Source organism: Electrophorus electricus, chromosome 13 (genome assembly GCF_013358815.1).
Source record: "Electrophorus electricus isolate fEleEle1 chromosome 13, fEleEle1.pri, whole genome shotgun sequence".
Lineage (NCBI taxonomy): Eukaryota > Metazoa > Chordata > Actinopteri > Gymnotiformes > Gymnotidae > Electrophorus > Electrophorus electricus.
The window spans coordinates 19,947,312-19,964,423 of NC_049547.1; the positions used below are offsets into that span (position 1 = coordinate 19,947,312).

Below are 17,112 nucleotides of genomic sequence, written 5' to 3' on the forward strand. Positions count from 1 at the left end.
CGCCACCTGCCGGCGCCTTTTTCAAGTGAACTTCACACGAAGCCTTTGTGTGGCAGGTCAGAGTTTATTGTTTGTATGCGGTAAGCTCGATTCATTTTACATAGAAATATTTGCTTTTACACAATATACCTTATTATTCCATACTTGAATTATACAAATATTTAAAATATCACCCAGTCCAGTTATAATTAAAGTATAACATGAAACATCTTAATGCAAAATTGACACAAACTAGGAATGATTATACAATTACATAGAATTGTTTCAATAAATTGTATAGTGTTATAGATCTCACAATGTCCAGGAATTCAGTGTTAAAATAATAGAAAAAAATAATTCATATAAAAACTACCACCAAATCAAGTCAGCTGCAAAAGAAATAGTAAAACATAAAAATAGTTGTAAGAGTCCAAGCATTAGCTGTAGACAAACTGCACTGATACCTGATTATAAACACAGACTATATCCTTTGTGCACTTGTAATAAATATAATCTAATGGGTGTGTTCTGCTACTGCCATAGCTTTGTAACCTTTTCACCAAAGTCTACCATAGGCTGAGTTATTGTATTCAATAATTCATTAATACGTGAGAGAAATACTTGAATCCTGATGAATTAATATTTTGAATTCAATAAATCCACATCTGAATATGGTTTTTGCACATTTGCATATTTTATAAGTAACATGCATTTATTTCCATTGGTCACACATTTGTGCTCCTTTTAATGCTAAGCAGCTCGACCTACCTTGGCATCAGTCTTACTGCTGCTGGCGTTTTAACTTAAAATAAACACTAAATATATTTACTAGCCGTTTGTGACGGTAAAATAAAACAGCTAGTGATTCGCTGGTCAAGGCACATGATTGCAGCTTGCAGGACCCAAGTGGGAGAACGGGTGTAGTTGCCACAGCGATGATGTCAGATGAGTTTAGTCTGCGTTGAAGCAAAAATAGTTTTAAAAGAACTCTCCATTCTAGTACTGTGGTGGGTATTGACGGCTGGACACAATATAATTTCAGATTACAATCACACTATGTACTCTATTATAGCATGTTCACAAGTTTGACAGATTATAGTGACAACTAGCTGAGATAAAACTAAAAATAGACACAAACACGTTGATCAGAGTTTATAGAGCAAAATTTCAGATACAATCCAGAGCAAGTTTTTTTTTACCCTGCAAAAGCTGTTTCTTATGTTTAGCTGTTTCTTAAAGCTTTCTCATTTTATAATAGGCCAAGTGCACATTATCTCCTGATTCTCTCTTTAAATCATTCACATTTATTTTCTAGTTTTCAGTCTGTTTTAATACTCACCTCACTCTCCTCTTTCAGTTCTTTTTCTGAACCACTCACAACTTCCTCCATGTCTTCTACCTCCTTTTTCAAACATTTCAACAATGCCTCCGGCTCTGCCTTAGTTTCATTCCTTGTTAGATGTATTTTGGCAATTGTACAAATTTCAAGGGCATTTATGAGTCTTTTTTTTGTGACCTTAATGTGAGCTGAAGCCTGTACTGGCAGGTGAAAGACTACACTAACCTGATCCCATACGTAGAACACATGGGACGGTAGATATTCGAGCTCCCCTGATAAAAACTGATACCTGTGAGTTTCTGAAATAGCTTGTGCTTTCCAGATAATTTTCCCATCACGGTAACCAACAAATTTACTATCTTCAAGAGCTGGGAACGCTCCAAAATGTTCGTTATACTCGGGGCTGTGAATCAGCACAGCGTACACAATCTCCTGTTTATAGGCGGTGGTCTTAAACACTCTGAGTACTGGCTCCTTTCCTCCGCAGTTCTGCTCTTTGTACCGTTCCAGCAGCTCGGCCAGTGGAAACGTAAAGCGATAATTGCCATAGCGGGATTCGTGAGTTTGGAACAGTGGTGATGTGGTGAACTTTTTCAGAAACGGTTCCTGGCTTTCATATGAGCTTGTTGCTTTATTCGTCTCTAAGTAGCGTTTTTCTGCAGAATTAATTTCCTCGTCAGTAATTTTCAAATCCCACCATGAGAATTCGGTGTTATTTGGCCTGAATTTCTCTGACTTCCATATCTCAAGTAATGCATTTTCCTCAGTGACATGTGCTACATTTGCAACATGGAATTCAACTGGCTTCGGATAGCTTTGAATGGTTTTACTCAAGTAATCTAGCATCCTTGGTTTCTCGCTGTAGATTTTTGACCCCTGATTCGTACTGCCCAGCTCACATAGCTTATTCCATATTGTACAATCTTTCTGAAATTCCAATTTCAGGTCATCTATGCTCAGGTGCCGGCCCTCGACTGAGATTTCAGTGATGAAACGTGAATTTCGCGTCACCTTGAAATCCACCTGGAACATTAGATGTGATTACAGTCACATAGAAGAAATAAGAAAAAAATATTGGTATGGGATTTAGAACCCCTGAAAAGGTTCAAAACAATCTTTGTGATGTTTATCTTGGCAGTCTAACACTATGAGCTTCTTTCTGACCTCAGTATTTTTAGGATGCAGTTTAAGACAAGTACATTTAGATGAGGCATTTGGATATCTAAGTATTTAAGTAACGTTCTTATTATTCAATTAGTCACATTCTGTAAATTAGATATCCCATTTTTACATGAAAGTTCCATTTGTTTTGTTACGGAATTATTTCCCTATTAGTTCCTTACCTGGTCATGATCAGGATTTGCCATTTTATTGTATGGTTCAAAGAAGTACAGTTCTGCAACGGACTACTCTGAGTCGCGTCACTCCGTTATTATACCCTGGACTCTCCCTCCGCCCACTGCAACAGTCATTGTGCAAAAATCGAAACTTAGAGCTACAACCGAAACTGAACAGTACTTGTGCAGGAATTGAAACTTAGAACTAATACCAAAACTGAACAGAATTTTTGTAAACTTTACATGAGTATTGGCTAATTCTGGTCACAGTTCTTAGGGGCAGGGTCATTTCATAAGCTCAGCCAACAGATATGTAAAGTGATAACTGGCTTTTTGTCAGGTTAGAATAGCGTTGCTGTAATAAGATCTTCTATTTATCAATGACAAGTGACTTTGCCATTATATCAATGATGGTATCACTGAGAAATAGTAACCATAGAAATAGTAACAGCTTTCTCAATGTCTAAAAGAAATTCTGATCACCCAGGTTTTTCCTAGAACTTCATAGAAATTCTGAGGTAAGAGATTCAGACACATTAGTATAGTACTAACAAAGTTTAACTATACAGAAATTGTATAAAAGAATATTGTTCATTGAATAAAGAAAAACAGAACACCAGTGTACACTTGTTGATTGGTTCTCCAATATAACGACCAAGCTAAAATTTCAAAATTATGTACATTTTTGAATTGAAAAGATTTGGGAGGGAAAAAGAGAGTAGGACTAGTTCAACAGGAAATGCCAGAACTGTCCCTTGTTCAGTAATATCACAGCATGAAGACTAAAACACCATACCAACACTGCAGAGGAAAATGAGGGAAAAAGCTTTATATTTACATACAGTATTCCTGATTGATTATCTGGGAATCACAGAAACCGACCGTGCACGTATGCCAGATTGTGGCATGCAGTATGCCAGCTCTTGTCTTGTATTGGTTCAGCTGAGTTTGAAGTGAGAAGATGGAACCAAAGGCTTAATCCAGGAACAGGTCTTCAAAGCTTCACCCTGAAGTTCACCCTGAAACATGAGGTGTTGTGATTTACAGAGGTGCACATCTGGCCCTCCGTGCTGATTGGGTGTAGGGCTGGGCAGTCTCCAATCGTGTCACATCTGGCCCTCCGTGCTGATTGGGTGTAGGGCTGGGCAGTCTCCAATCGTGTCACATCTGGCCCTCTGTGCTGATTGGTTCTGTGGGCCATTTCCCATCTCACTCCTTCACAGGCCTGCATTTTAACTAGACATGAAAGTCCACTTTATGTTCTTGCCATATAACAGGCGTATCGTGCAATACTGAACAAATGTACTCGGAATACAAATAACAATAAACACAATTGTGAATCTCTAATAGTGCACAGACCGTGTTGGCAGGAGGGCTCTGGAATTGCCAATCTTCTGTCCAGAAGGCTCACTTCATCTCAGTACTAGCCTCCCTCCACTTCCTGGCTCCATCAGAAACATGGATCACCCCTGGGAACTCGGCTGCCCTGTCCTCTGCCTCTTCATTCACACATTCTCCAAGGTATCTCAGCAGGTGGCGGCACTGGATTACCATCGTCTCAAAAGTGGCGTTTCGCTCCACTTTCCTTTCCTCTACTCTTTCAATCTCTTCTTTTGAATTTCACGCTATTACACTGTCTTTTCCCGCAAACTTAACATCATTGTCATCTACCGCCCTCCAGGTTCCCTAGATAACTTCATTGATGAGCCTGACGCCCTCCTGAGTCAATTCCTCATTGAAGGAAACCCACTCATTTTCCTTGGTGACTTAAAAACTTCCATCAGACGAGCTACATTCCTCCTGCATCCTTCCACTGTTGATGTCATTTGACCTTGTCCTCAACCAGTGTCCTCCGACTCAGAGTGGGCAACATTCTGGACCTGATTTTCACTCGGACCACCACAACATCGGACATCATGGTCACCCCCTTCCACCTCTCAGACCATCACATTCTCTTTCCATCTATACCTCCCCAACATGTTCTTCCTCCTTCTGTCGCAATCTGCACTTCATCACTCCTTCGTCCCTTCCGTTTTGTCCACCGTCCCTCACCCTCTTTCTTCTCTCTCTCTGGACACGGTCACTAATACTGTCCTTTCTATGTTCTCCTCATCGATTAATCTTCTGTGCCCTATCTATTCTAGACCTGCTAAGTCCTCCCCACCTAACCCCCTGGCTAACAGAAACAGAGAGGCAGTGGAGGGAACCTCACCTAGATTCAGACCTCAACTCATACCAGTTTTCCTTTCTAACTTCTTACTGGAAGTAACATCTGCAAATTCTACAGAATCAGCCCTCATAGCAGAGAAACGTCATGCTGCTAAAGCTGCCAAACTGTCACCGGTCTTGATTTTTCTGGCCATTTTGGCATCCTTTGACACATTAAACCACGACATTCTCTTCTCTCCAGCCTGGGAAGACGAGCATAGAGACTATTCTCCATCCTGGCTCCCAGATGGTGGAACGAACTTCCGCTGGCAGTACGGACAGCAGAGTCCCTTGCAGTCTTCAAACACAGACTTAAGACTCATCTATTTGTGGAATATTTTAATGACCACTGCATTGTGACTGCAGCTTTAATTCTACCACCCAGACCATTTAGAACACAGAACGTTGAACATATTGCAGCAGAGCAGTTTTGTTTTCAAGCAGGTTTTATTCTTCAACGATAGCAATAACTTCACAAACATTCCTTATAGTACTGATTCAAAGAAGGCCTCTGTGCTCTGAGTGTGCAAACTCATCTAAATCAATCCACCAAATAACCCCCAGACCCCTGCCTGGGGCGAGCGGGGCATTAAGGTTGAAATGCTCAGAAGCTTTGTTTATGCGAACTTTTTTTTTTCTTTTTCAGATGCTGCCCACCAAATTTCTTTTCAACTTAAAATGTGGTTCTAGCCATTATAGAGACTGAATATAGCAGTGCAAACAAGACAACATGGAGTCATAAACGGTTGCCACAGTAACCTAACTGCTCTGCCAGTATCTCCAGGTAGGATGGGTGGAGTTCGAAACAGTTATTCCGACCTGCCTAATTGTAATAACTGGAAAAAGTGTGTCGTAGCTTGCTTCGCGGTGCTTCCCAAACACCGTGTGTTCGGGAAGTCTGATTAATAAACAGCTGCTAGTGCTGAAAGGAACAGCGGTGCTTCATTTATGGTGTCACTTTCATCAGTTACGTTTTGCGCAACTGCTCTAGAATTAAGCAATCCCAGCGAGGACAACCACTTCTCGTCAAGTGAAGAACTGCTTGAGTCACTGCCGAGTCACTAAAGTTTCTACCAAGCCTTCTCCAAATATGCTGACTCATGTTCCCGTCAAATGTTCTGTTAACAAATTGACAAACATCCAGCATTTCTGACCATGCACCGACATGTTTGGTGTACAACACTCACGATCAGTAATCAGTTTTGGTTAAACAAATTGGACTCCCTTTCACAACTGTGTAGGACTTCCAGGTTGATTTAAAAACAGAAACAAGCAGAATCTCAGCGCAGGCAGAAGTGACGCAAGTCTTTATCAGGCAGGCGCTGTGAGATAAAAGTGTGGTATTTAAATATTCACATGGCCAGGATACCATTCTAGACCACACTGCTCTTCTGTGAGCTTAAACCCGAGAATTCCTGAGTTGGACTTGTACAGTATGCAATTTCATAGCTTAGAAGATGTGGAAAAATTCATTTGTAATTTGTTTCAATTATCCACATTTGACCTTCAAAAAACTCAGAAGATCTGAGAAAAGAAAAAAAAAAAGTCATCTAACGTTATCAGGCAAACACGGACAAGGTCTCAATGAAACTTTCAGTTATGGTTTGAATTGTGTCTGTCAGGTTATGTCCCCATCTTAAAACAGCAATCAAGGAGCATGCACGCACGCACGCACTCTCATACATACACACGCACACACGCACACTCTCATACATACACACGCACGCGCACACGTACACTATTGCGCACACGCACACACCCCCCCCACTCATACGCGGGCACGCACACCCACCCCCCCACTCATACGCGGGCACGCACACCCACCCCCCCACTCATACGCGGGCACGCACACACACACACACCCCCCCACTCATACGCGGGCACGCACACACACACACACCCCCCCACTCATACGCGGGCACGCACACACACACACACCCCCCCACTCATACGCGGGCACGCACACACACACACACACCCCCCCCCTCATACGCGGGCACGCACACACACACACACCCCCCCCCACTCATACGCGGGCACGCACACACACACACACACCCCCCCACTCATACGCGGGCACGCACACACCCCCCCCCCCACTCATACGCGGGCACGCACACACACCCCCCCCCCACTCATACGCGGGCACGCACCCCCCCCCCCACTCATACGCGGGCACGCACCCCCCCCCCCCCACTCATACGCGGGCACGCTCACACACCCCCCCCCCCACTCATACGCGGGCACGCACACACACACACCCCCCACTCATACGCGGGCACGCACACACACACACCCCCCCACCCATACGCGGGCACGCACACACACACAGACACTATTACAAACACACTCTTATACACACGCACGCACGCACACACAGACACTATTACAAACACACTCATACACACACTATTACAAACACACTCATATACACACGCACGCACTCACACACACACTATTACAAACACACTCATACACGCATGCACACACACAATTACAAACACACTCATACACACTCACACAATGTAAGAAAGAGTAACAGGATCTCTGGGGAACTCTATCTTGTCACTTTGTACTCACTGATGAAACTCATCCTGGCCAATTACGGCCAGTTCACCCCACCACAAAACTTATTCTTTTAAACGCTACCAAAACACAAGGTTCTCTCAATGTAAACGGTTTCACTTAAATTTACATTTTTTTGGCATGTTTGATTGGTTGCACTATGCTGAATGCGTGCGAGTGTATTCAGAAACCAGCGTTTGATCGGCTGCTTGCCAACATTTCATTCACCTTCAAACCTTTTATATATCAGAGTGCCGACATGACTTCTACCCCTCGTAAGTACACACTATGCATGCAGAAGGAGCCACCCTGGACTTAGACCTGCAGTCTTACTCCAGTAAAACGTGGATCTGGTCCAAAAAAACAGGAACCTGAGAGGGAAGAAAACAGTTATGTACGTACAAAGGTGTTCTTAACAACTTGCTTCTGTATGAAAGAGATGCGGCCACTACTTTAAGACAACCGTCCTCTGGTGCAGCGTCGTTCGGCTCGACTGGACGCCGTGTTTGTTTGTTTTTTTTAAAAAAAAACAACAACAACCCACGAAGGTGACGAAGTAAGGGCGGGCAGCCAGAACCAGCGAGCAGGACCCCGTGTTTTTAACCCACGCCACGGGATACTGACTGACGCAGCTGAGGAACTTAGCTTAGCCGAGCCTCAGCTACACCACACACACACACACACTTAAGCTACAACAGCAGCTGCAGTTTAAAATGTCCCCAACGTTACACGAACGTTGCCTTGGTCGTCCAGCTGGCCGCCTAAGCCCAGTAAAAGCAAGAACAGCGCCCTTACATAACGTTACTGTTCTGGTTGTAGCTCTTCTGTCAACCATCCCGTTAGACAGCGCAGCTAACGTTAGCCAGCTAGCTAGCTAGCTAGCTAGGGGTGTTGTTGCTAGGCTACCTGTCAAAGCAACGTTACCCGAGTCTTACCTGCGTTCACCCTTTATTATCTCTCACGGTGAGCAAAGGGGAACTTATAACTCGCTATTTCGCGACTATCCTCGCTGCTGTCCTTAGACCCTTGGCCGAGATTCACGTACCGGTCACCGTTCCGCGATCATCCGTGCACCACCCGAAGGTTCCCGTTCCCTGCGCATCGTAAAGAAGCCGCCAGACGTCGGCGCTGCAGCGCCACCTGCCGGCGCCTTTTTCAAGTGAACTTCACACGAAGCCTTTGTGTGGCAGGTCAGAGTTTATTGTTTGTATGCGGTAAGCTCGATTCATTTTACATAGAAATATTTGCTTTTACACAATATACCTTATTATTCCATACTTGAATTATACAAATATTTAAAATATCACCCAGTCCAGTTATAATTAAAGTATAACATGAAACATCTTAATGCAAAATTGACACAAACTAGGAATGATTATACAATTACATAGAATTGTTTCAATAAATTGTATAGTGTTATAGATCTCACAATGTCCAGGAATTCAGTGTTAAAATAATAGAAAAAAATAATTCATATAAAAACTACCACCAAATCAAGTCAGCTGCAAAAGAAATAGTAAAACATAAAAATAGTTGTAAGAGTCCAAGCATTAGCTGTAGACAAACTGCACTGATACCTGATTATAAACACAGACTATATCCTTTGTGCACTTGTAATAAATATAATCTAATGGGTGTGTTCTGCTACTGCCATAGCTTTGTAACCTTTTCACCAAAGTCTACCATAGGCTGAGTTATTGTATTCAATAATTCATTAATACGTGAGAGAAATACTTGAATCCTGATGAATTAATATTTTGAATTCAATAAATCCACATCTGAATATGGTTTTTGCACATTTGCATATTTTATAAGTAACATGCATTTATTTCCATTGGTCACACATTTGTGCTCCTTTTAATGCTAAGCAGCTCGACCTACCTTGGCATCAGTCTTACTGCTGCTGGCGTTTTAACTTAAAATAAACACTAAATATATTTACTAGCCGTTTGTGACGGTAAAATAAAACAGCTAGTGATTCGCTGGTCAAGGCACATGATTGCAGCTTGCAGGACCCAAGTGGGAGAACGGGTGTAGTTGCCACAGCGATGATGTCAGATGAGTTTAGTCTGCGTTGAAGCAAAAATAGTTTTAAAAGAACTCTCCATTCTAGTACTGTGGTGGGTATTGACGGCTGGACACAATATAATTTCAGATTACAATCACACTATGTACTCTATTATAGCATGTTCACAAGTTTGACAGATTATAGTGACAACTAGCTGAGATAAAACTAAAAATAGACACAAACACGTTGATCAGAGTTTATAGAGCAAAATTTCAGATACAATCCAGAGCAAGTTTTTTTTTTACCCTGCAAAAGCTGTTTCTTATGTTTAGCTGTTTCTTAAAGCTTTCTCATTTTATAATAGGCCAAGTGCACATTATCTCCTGATTCTCTCTTTAAATCATTCACATTTATTTTCTAGTTTTCAGTCTGTTTTAATACTCACCTCACTCTCCTCTTTCAGTTCTTTTTCTGAACCACTCACAACTTCCTCCATGTCTTCTACCTCCTTTTTCAAACATTTCAACAATGCCTCCGGCTCTGCCTTAGTTTCATTCCTTGTTAGATGTATTTTGGCAATTGTACAAATTTCAAGGGCATTTATGAGTCTTTTTTTTGTGACCTTAATGTGAGCTGAAGCCTGTACTGGCAGGTGAAAGACTACACTAACCTGATCCCATACGTAGAACACATGGGACGGTAGATATTCGAGCTCCCCTGATAAAAACTGATACCTGTGAGTTTCTGAAATAGCTTGTGCTTTCCAGATAATTTTCCCATCACGGTAACCAACAAATTTACTATCTTCAAGAGCTGGGAACGCTCCAAAATGTTCGTTATACTCGGGGCTGTGAATCAGCACAGCGTACACAATCTCCTGTTTATAGGCGGTGGTCTTAAACACTCTGAGTACTGGCTCCTTTCCTCCGCAGTTCTGCTCTTTGTACCGTTCCAGCAGCTCGGCCAGTGGAAACGTAAAGCGATAATTGCCATAGCGGGATTCGTGAGTTTGGAACAGTGGTGATGTGGTGAACTTTTTCAGAAACGGTTCCTGGCTTTCATATGAGCTTGTTGCTTTATTCGTCTCTAAGTAGCGTTTTTCTGCAGAATTAATTTCCTCGTCAGTAATTTTCAAATCCCACCATGAGAATTCGGTGTTATTTGGCCTGAATTTCTCTGACTTCCATATCTCAAGTAATGCATTTTCCTCAGTGACATGTGCTACATTTGCAACATGGAATTCAACTGGCTTCGGATAGCTTTGAATGGTTTTACTCAAGTAATCTAGCATCCTTGGTTTCTCGCTGTAGATTTTTGACCCCTGATTCGTACTGCCCAGCTCACATAGCTTATTCCATATTGTACAATCTTTCTGAAATTCCAATTTCAGGTCATCTATGCTCAGGTGCCGGCCCTCGACTGAGATTTCAGTGATGAAACGTGAATTTCGCGTCACCTTGAAATCCACCTGGAACATTAGATGTGATTACAGTCACATAGAAGAAATAAGAAAAAAATATTGGTATGGGATTTAGAACCCCTGAAAAGGTTCAAAACAATCTTTGTGATGTTTATCTTGGCAGTCTAACACTATGAGCTTCTTTCTGACCTCAGTATTTTTAGGATGCAGTTTAAGACAAGTACATTTAGATGAGGCATTTGGATATCTAAGTATTTAAGTAACGTTCTTATTATTCAATTAGTCACATTCTGTAAATTAGATATCCCATTTTTACATGAAAGTTCCATTTGTTTTGTTACGGAATTATTTCCCTATTAGTTCCTTACCTGGTCATGATCAGGATTTGCCATTTTATTGTATGGTTCAAAGAAGTACAGTTCTGCAACGGACTACTCTGAGTCGCGTCACTCCGTTATTATACCCTGGACTCTCCCTCCGCCCACTGCAACAGTCATTGTGCAAAAATCGAAACTTAGAGCTACAACCGAAACTGAACAGTACTTGTGCAGGAATTGAAACTTAGAACTAATACCAAAACTGAACAGAATTTTTGTAAACTTTACATGAGTATTGGCTAATTCTGGTCACAGTTCTTAGGGGCAGGGTCATTTCATAAGCTCAGCCAACAGATATGTAAAGTGATAACTGGCTTTTTGTCAGGTTAGAATAGCGTTGCTGTAATAAGATCTTCTATTTATCAATGACAAGTGACTTTGCCATTATATCAATGATGGTATCACTGAGAAATAGTAACCATAGAAATAGTAACAGCTTTCTCAATGTCTAAAAGAAATTCTGATCACCCAGGTTTTTCCTAGAACTTCATAGAAATTCTGAGGTAAGAGATTCAGACACATTAGTATAGTACTAACAAAGTTTAACTATACAGAAATTGTATAAAAGAATATTGTTCATTGAATAAAGAAAAACAGAACACCAGTGTACACTTGTTGATTGGTTCTCCAATATAACGACCAAGCTAAAATTTCAAAATTATGTACATTTTTGAATTGAAAAGATTTGGGAGGGAAAAAGAGAGTAGGACTAGTTCAACAGGAAATGCCAGAACTGTCCCTTGTTCAGTAATATCACAGCATGAAGACTAAAACACCATACCAACACTGCAGAGGAAAATGAGGGAAAAAGCTTTATATTTACATACAGTATTCCTGATTGATTATCTGGGAATCACAGAAACCGACCGTGCACGTATGCCAGATTGTGGCATGCAGTATGCCAGCTCTTGTCTTGTATTGGTTCAGCTGAGTTTGAAGTGAGAAGATGGAACCAAAGGCTTAATCCAGGAACAGGTCTTCAAAGCTTCACCCTGAAGTTCACCCTGAAACATGAGGTGTTGTGATTTACAGAGGTGCACATCTGGCCCTCCGTGCTGATTGGGTGTAGGGCTGGGCAGTCTCCAATCGTGTCACATCTGGCCCTCCGTGCTGATTGGGTGTAGGGCTGGGCAGTCTCCAATCGTGTCACATCTGGCCCTCTGTGCTGATTGGTTCTGTGGGCCATTTCCCATCTCACTCCTTCACAGGCCTGCATTTTAACTAGACATGAAAGTCCACTTTATGTTCTTGCCATATAACAGGCGTATCGTGCAATACTGAACAAATGTACTCGGAATACAAATAACAATAAACACAATTGTGAATCTCTAATAGTGCACAGACCGTGTTGGCAGGAGGGCTCTGGAATTGCCAATCTTCTGTCCAGAAGGCTCACTTCATCTCAGTACTAGCCTCCCTCCACTTCCTGGCTCCATCAGAAACATGGATCACCCCTGGGAACTCGGCTGCCCTGTCCTCTGCCTCTTCATTCACACATTCTCCAAGGTATCTCAGCAGGTGGCGGCACTGGATTACCATCGTCTCAAAAGTGGCGTTTCGCTCCACTTTCCTTTCCTCTACTCTTTCAATCTCTTCTTTTGAATTTCACGCTATTACACTGTCTTTTCCCGCAAACTTAACATCATTGTCATCTACCGCCCTCCAGGTTCCCTAGATAACTTCATTGATGAGCCTGACGCCCTCCTGAGTCAATTCCTCATTGAAGGAAACCCACTCATTTTCCTTGGTGACTTAAAAACTTCCATCAGACGAGCTACATTCCTCCTGCATCCTTCCACTGTTGATGTCATTTGACCTTGTCCTCAACCAGTGTCCTCCGACTCAGAGTGGGCAACATTCTGGACCTGATTTTCACTCGGACCACCACAACATCGGACATCATGGTCACCCCCTTCCACCTCTCAGACCATCACATTCTCTTTCCATCTATACCTCCCCAACATGTTCTTCCTCCTTCTGTCGCAATCTGCACTTCATCACTCCTTCGTCCCTTCCGTTTTGTCCACCGTCCCTCACCCTCTTTCTTCTCTCTCTCTGGACACGGTCACTAATACTGTCCTTTCTATGTTCTCCTCATCGATTAATCTTCTGTGCCCTATCTATTCTAGACCTGCTAAGTCCTCCCCACCTAACCCCCTGGCTAACAGAAACAGAGAGGCAGTGGAGGGAACCTCACCTAGATTCAGACCTCAACTCATACCAGTTTTCCTTTCTAACTTCTTACTGGAAGTAACATCTGCAAATTCTACAGAATCAGCCCTCATAGCAGAGAAACGTCATGCTGCTAAAGCTGCCAAACTGTCACCGGTCTTGATTTTTCTGGCCATTTTGGCATCCTTTGACACATTAAACCACGACATTCTCTTCTCTCCAGCCTGGGAAGACGAGCATAGAGACTATTCTCCATCCTGGCTCCCAGATGGTGGAACGAACTTCCGCTGGCAGTACGGACAGCAGAGTCCCTTGCAGTCTTCAAACACAGACTTAAGACTCATCTATTTGTGGAATATTTTAATGACCACTGCATTGTGACTGCAGCTTTAATTCTACCACCCAGACCATTTAGAACACAGAACGTTGAACATATTGCAGCAGAGCAGTTTTGTTTTCAAGCAGGTTTTATTCTTCAACGATAGCAATAACTTCACAAACATTCCTTATAGTACTGATTCAAAGAAGGCCTCTGTGCTCTGAGTGTGCAAACTCATCTAAATCAATCCACCAAATAACCCCCAGACCCCTGCCTGGGGCGAGCGGGGCATTAAGGTTGAAATGCTCAGAAGCTTTGTTTATGCGAACTTTTTTTTTTCTTTTTCAGATGCTGCCCACCAAATTTCTTTTCAACTTAAAATGTGGTTCTAGCCATTATAGAGACTGAATATAGCAGTGCAAACAAGACAACATGGAGTCATAAACGGTTGCCACAGTAACCTAACTGCTCTGCCAGTATCTCCAGGTAGGATGGGTGGAGTTCGAAACAGTTATTCCGACCTGCCTAATTGTAATAACTGGAAAAAGTGTGTCGTAGCTTGCTTCGCGGTGCTTCCCAAACACCGTGTGTTCGGGAAGTCTGATTAATAAACAGCTGCTAGTGCTGAAAGGAACAGCGGTGCTTCATTTATGGTGTCACTTTCATCAGTTACGTTTTGCGCAACTGCTCTAGAATTAAGCAATCCCAGCGAGGACAACCACTTCTCGTCAAGTGAAGAACTGCTTGAGTCACTGCCGAGTCACTAAAGTTTCTACCAAGCCTTCTCCAAATATGCTGACTCATGTTCCCGTCAAATGTTCTGTTAACAAATTGACAAACATCCAGCATTTCTGACCATGCACCGACATGTTTGGTGTACAACACTCACGATCAGTAATCAGTTTTGGTTAAACAAATTGGACTCCCTTTCACAACTGTGTAGGACTTCCAGGTTGATTTAAAAACAGAAACAAGCAGAATCTCAGCGCAGGCAGAAGTGACGCAAGTCTTTATCAGGCAGGCGCTGTGAGATAAAAGTGTGGTATTTAAATATTCACATGGCCAGGATACCATTCTAGACCACACTGCTCTTCTGTGAGCTTAAACCCGAGAATTCCTGAGTTGGACTTGTACAGTATGCAATTTCATAGCTTAGAAGATGTGGAAAAATTCATTTGTAATTTGTTTCAATTATCCACATTTGACCTTCAAAAAACTCAGAAGATCTGAGAAAAGAAAAAAAAAAAGTCATCTAACGTTATCAGGCAAACACGGACAAGGTCTCAATGAAACTTTCAGTTATGGTTTGAATTGTGTCTGTCAGGTTATGTCCCCATCTTAAAACAGCAATCAAGGAGCATGCACGCACGCACGCACTCTCATACATACACACGCACACACGCACACTCTCATACATACACACGCACGCGCACACGTACACTATTGCGCACACGCACACACCCCCCCCACTCATACGCGGGCACGCACACCCACCCCCCCACTCATACGCGGGCACGCACACCCACCCCCCCACTCATACGCGGGCACGCACACACACACACACCCCCCCACTCATACGCGGGCACGCACACACACACACACCCCCCCACTCATACGCGGGCACGCACACACACACACACCCACCCACTCATACGCGGGCACGCACACACACACACACACCCCCCCACTCATACGCGGGCACGCACACACACACACACCCCCCCCCACTCATACGCGGGCACGCACACACACACACACACCCCCCCCACTCATACGCGGGCACGCACACACCCCCCCCCCCACTCATACGCGGGCACGCACACACACCCCCCCCCCACTCATACGCGGGCACGCACCCCCCCCCCCCACTCATACGCGGGCACGCACCCCCCCCCCCCCACTCATACGCGGGCACGCTCACACACCCCCCCCCCACTCATACGCGGGCACGCACACACACACACCCCCCCACCCATACGCGGGCACGCACACACACACAGACACTATTACAAACACACTCTTATACACACGCACGCACGCACACACAGACACTATTACAAACACACTCATACACACACTATTACAAACACACTCATATACACACGCACGCACTCACACACACACTATTACAAACACACTCATACACGCATGCACACACACAATTACAAACACACTCATACACACTCACACAATGTAAGAAAGAGTAACAGGATCTCTGGGGAACTCTATCTTGTCACTTTGTACTCACTGATGAAACTCATCCTGGCCAATTACGGCCAGTTCACCCCACCACAAAACTTATTCTTTTAAACGCTACCAAAACACAAGGTTCTCTCAATGTAAACGGTTTCACTTAAATTTACATTTTTTTGGCATGTTTGATTGGTTGCACTATGCTGAATGCGTGCGAGTGTATTCAGAAACCAGCGTTTGATCGGCTGCTTGCCAACATTTCATTCACCTTCAAACCTTTTATATATCAGAGTGCCGACATGACTTCTACCCCTCGTAAGTACACACTATGCATGCAGAAGGAGCCACCCTGGACTTAGACCTGCAGTCTTACTCCAGTAAAACGTGGATCTGGTCCAAAAAAACAGGAACCTGAGAGGGAAGAAAACAGTTATGTACGTACAAAGGTGTTCTTAACAACTTGCTTCTGTATGAAAGAGATGCGGCCACTACTTTAAGACAACCGTCCTCTGGTGCAGCGTCGTTCGGCTCGACTGGACGCCGTGTTTGTTTGTTTTTTTTAAAAAAAAAACAACAACCCACGAAGGTGACGAAGTAAGGGCGGGCAGCCAGAACCAGCGAGCAGGACCCCGTGTTTTTAACCCACGCCACGGGATACTGACTGACGCAGCTGAGGAACTTAGCTTAGCCGAGCCTCAGCTACACCACACACACACACACACTTAAGCTACAACAGCAGCTGCAGTTTAAAATGTCCCCAACGTTACACGAACGTTGCCTTGGTCGTCCAGCTGGCCGCCTAAGCCCAGTAAAAGCAAGAACAGCGCCCTTACATAACGTTACTGTTCTGGTTGTAGCTCTTCTGTCAACCATCCCGTTAGACAGCGCAGCTAACGTTAGCCAGCTAGCTAGCTAGCTAGCTAGGGGTGTTGTTGCTAGGCTACCTGTCAAAGCAACGTTACCCGAGTCTTACCTGCGTTCACCCTTTATTATCTCTCACGGTGAGCAAAGGGGAACTTATAACTCGCTATTTCGCGACTATCCTCGCTGCTGTCCTTAGACCCTTGGCCGAGATTCACGTACCGGTCACCGTTCCGCGATCATCCGTGCACCACCCGAAGGTTCCCGTTCCCTGCGCATCGTAAAGAAGCCGCCAGACGTCGGCGCTGCAGCGCCACCTGCCGGCGCCTTTTTC

General features: G+C 43.6%; 2 protein-coding genes across 4 annotated transcripts; both read right to left on the reverse strand.

Moving 5' to 3' along the window:
- Window positions 1–55: 55 nt before the first annotated feature.
- On the reverse strand, window positions 56–8,509 carry LOC118242320. 2 transcript variants are annotated; one of them, XM_035532506.1, is made up of 4 exons: window positions 8,474–8,509; window positions 2,662–3,891; window positions 1,319–2,341; window positions 56–935 (listed from the first exon to the last, which is right to left on the reverse strand). In XM_035532506.1, the coding sequence occupies exons 2-4, from the start codon at window positions 2,683–2,685 to the stop codon at window positions 921–923; spliced, it is 1,062 nt and encodes a 353-aa protein (XP_035388399.1). In that variant the 5' UTR covers window positions 2,686–3,891; window positions 8,474–8,509; the 3' UTR covers window positions 56–920. The 2 variants fall into 2 exon arrangements, with proteins under 2 accessions (XP_035388399.1, XP_035388398.1); XM_035532505.1 differs by lacking the exon at window positions 8,474–8,509 and adding an exon at window positions 4,015–6,588.
- A 108-nt stretch (window positions 8,510–8,617) lies between these two features.
- On the reverse strand, window positions 8,618–17,036 carry LOC118242319. 2 transcript variants are annotated; one of them, XM_035532504.1, is made up of 4 exons: window positions 17,001–17,036; window positions 11,225–12,454; window positions 9,882–10,904; window positions 8,618–9,497 (listed from the first exon to the last, which is right to left on the reverse strand). In XM_035532504.1, the coding sequence occupies exons 2-4, from the start codon at window positions 11,246–11,248 to the stop codon at window positions 9,483–9,485; spliced, it is 1,062 nt and encodes a 353-aa protein (XP_035388397.1). In that variant the 5' UTR covers window positions 11,249–12,454; window positions 17,001–17,036; the 3' UTR covers window positions 8,618–9,482. The 2 variants fall into 2 exon arrangements, with proteins under 2 accessions (XP_035388397.1, XP_035388396.1); XM_035532503.1 differs by lacking the exon at window positions 17,001–17,036 and adding an exon at window positions 12,578–15,151.
- Between the last annotated feature and the right edge of the window lie 76 nt (window positions 17,037–17,112).

Bases quoted from the DNA above. Each gene is read 5' to 3' on its own strand.
- LOC118242320 (XM_035532506.1), bottom strand. From the start codon at position 2,685: ATGGCAAATCCTGATCATGACCAG. The intron at 2,342-2,661 runs GTAAGGAACTAA...CTAATGTTCCAG, and splicing joins CAAATCCTGATCATGACCAG to GTGGATTTCAAGGTGACGCG.
- LOC118242319 (XM_035532504.1), bottom strand. From the start codon at position 11,248: ATGGCAAATCCTGATCATGACCAG. The intron at 10,905-11,224 runs GTAAGGAACTAA...CTAATGTTCCAG, and splicing joins CAAATCCTGATCATGACCAG to GTGGATTTCAAGGTGACGCG.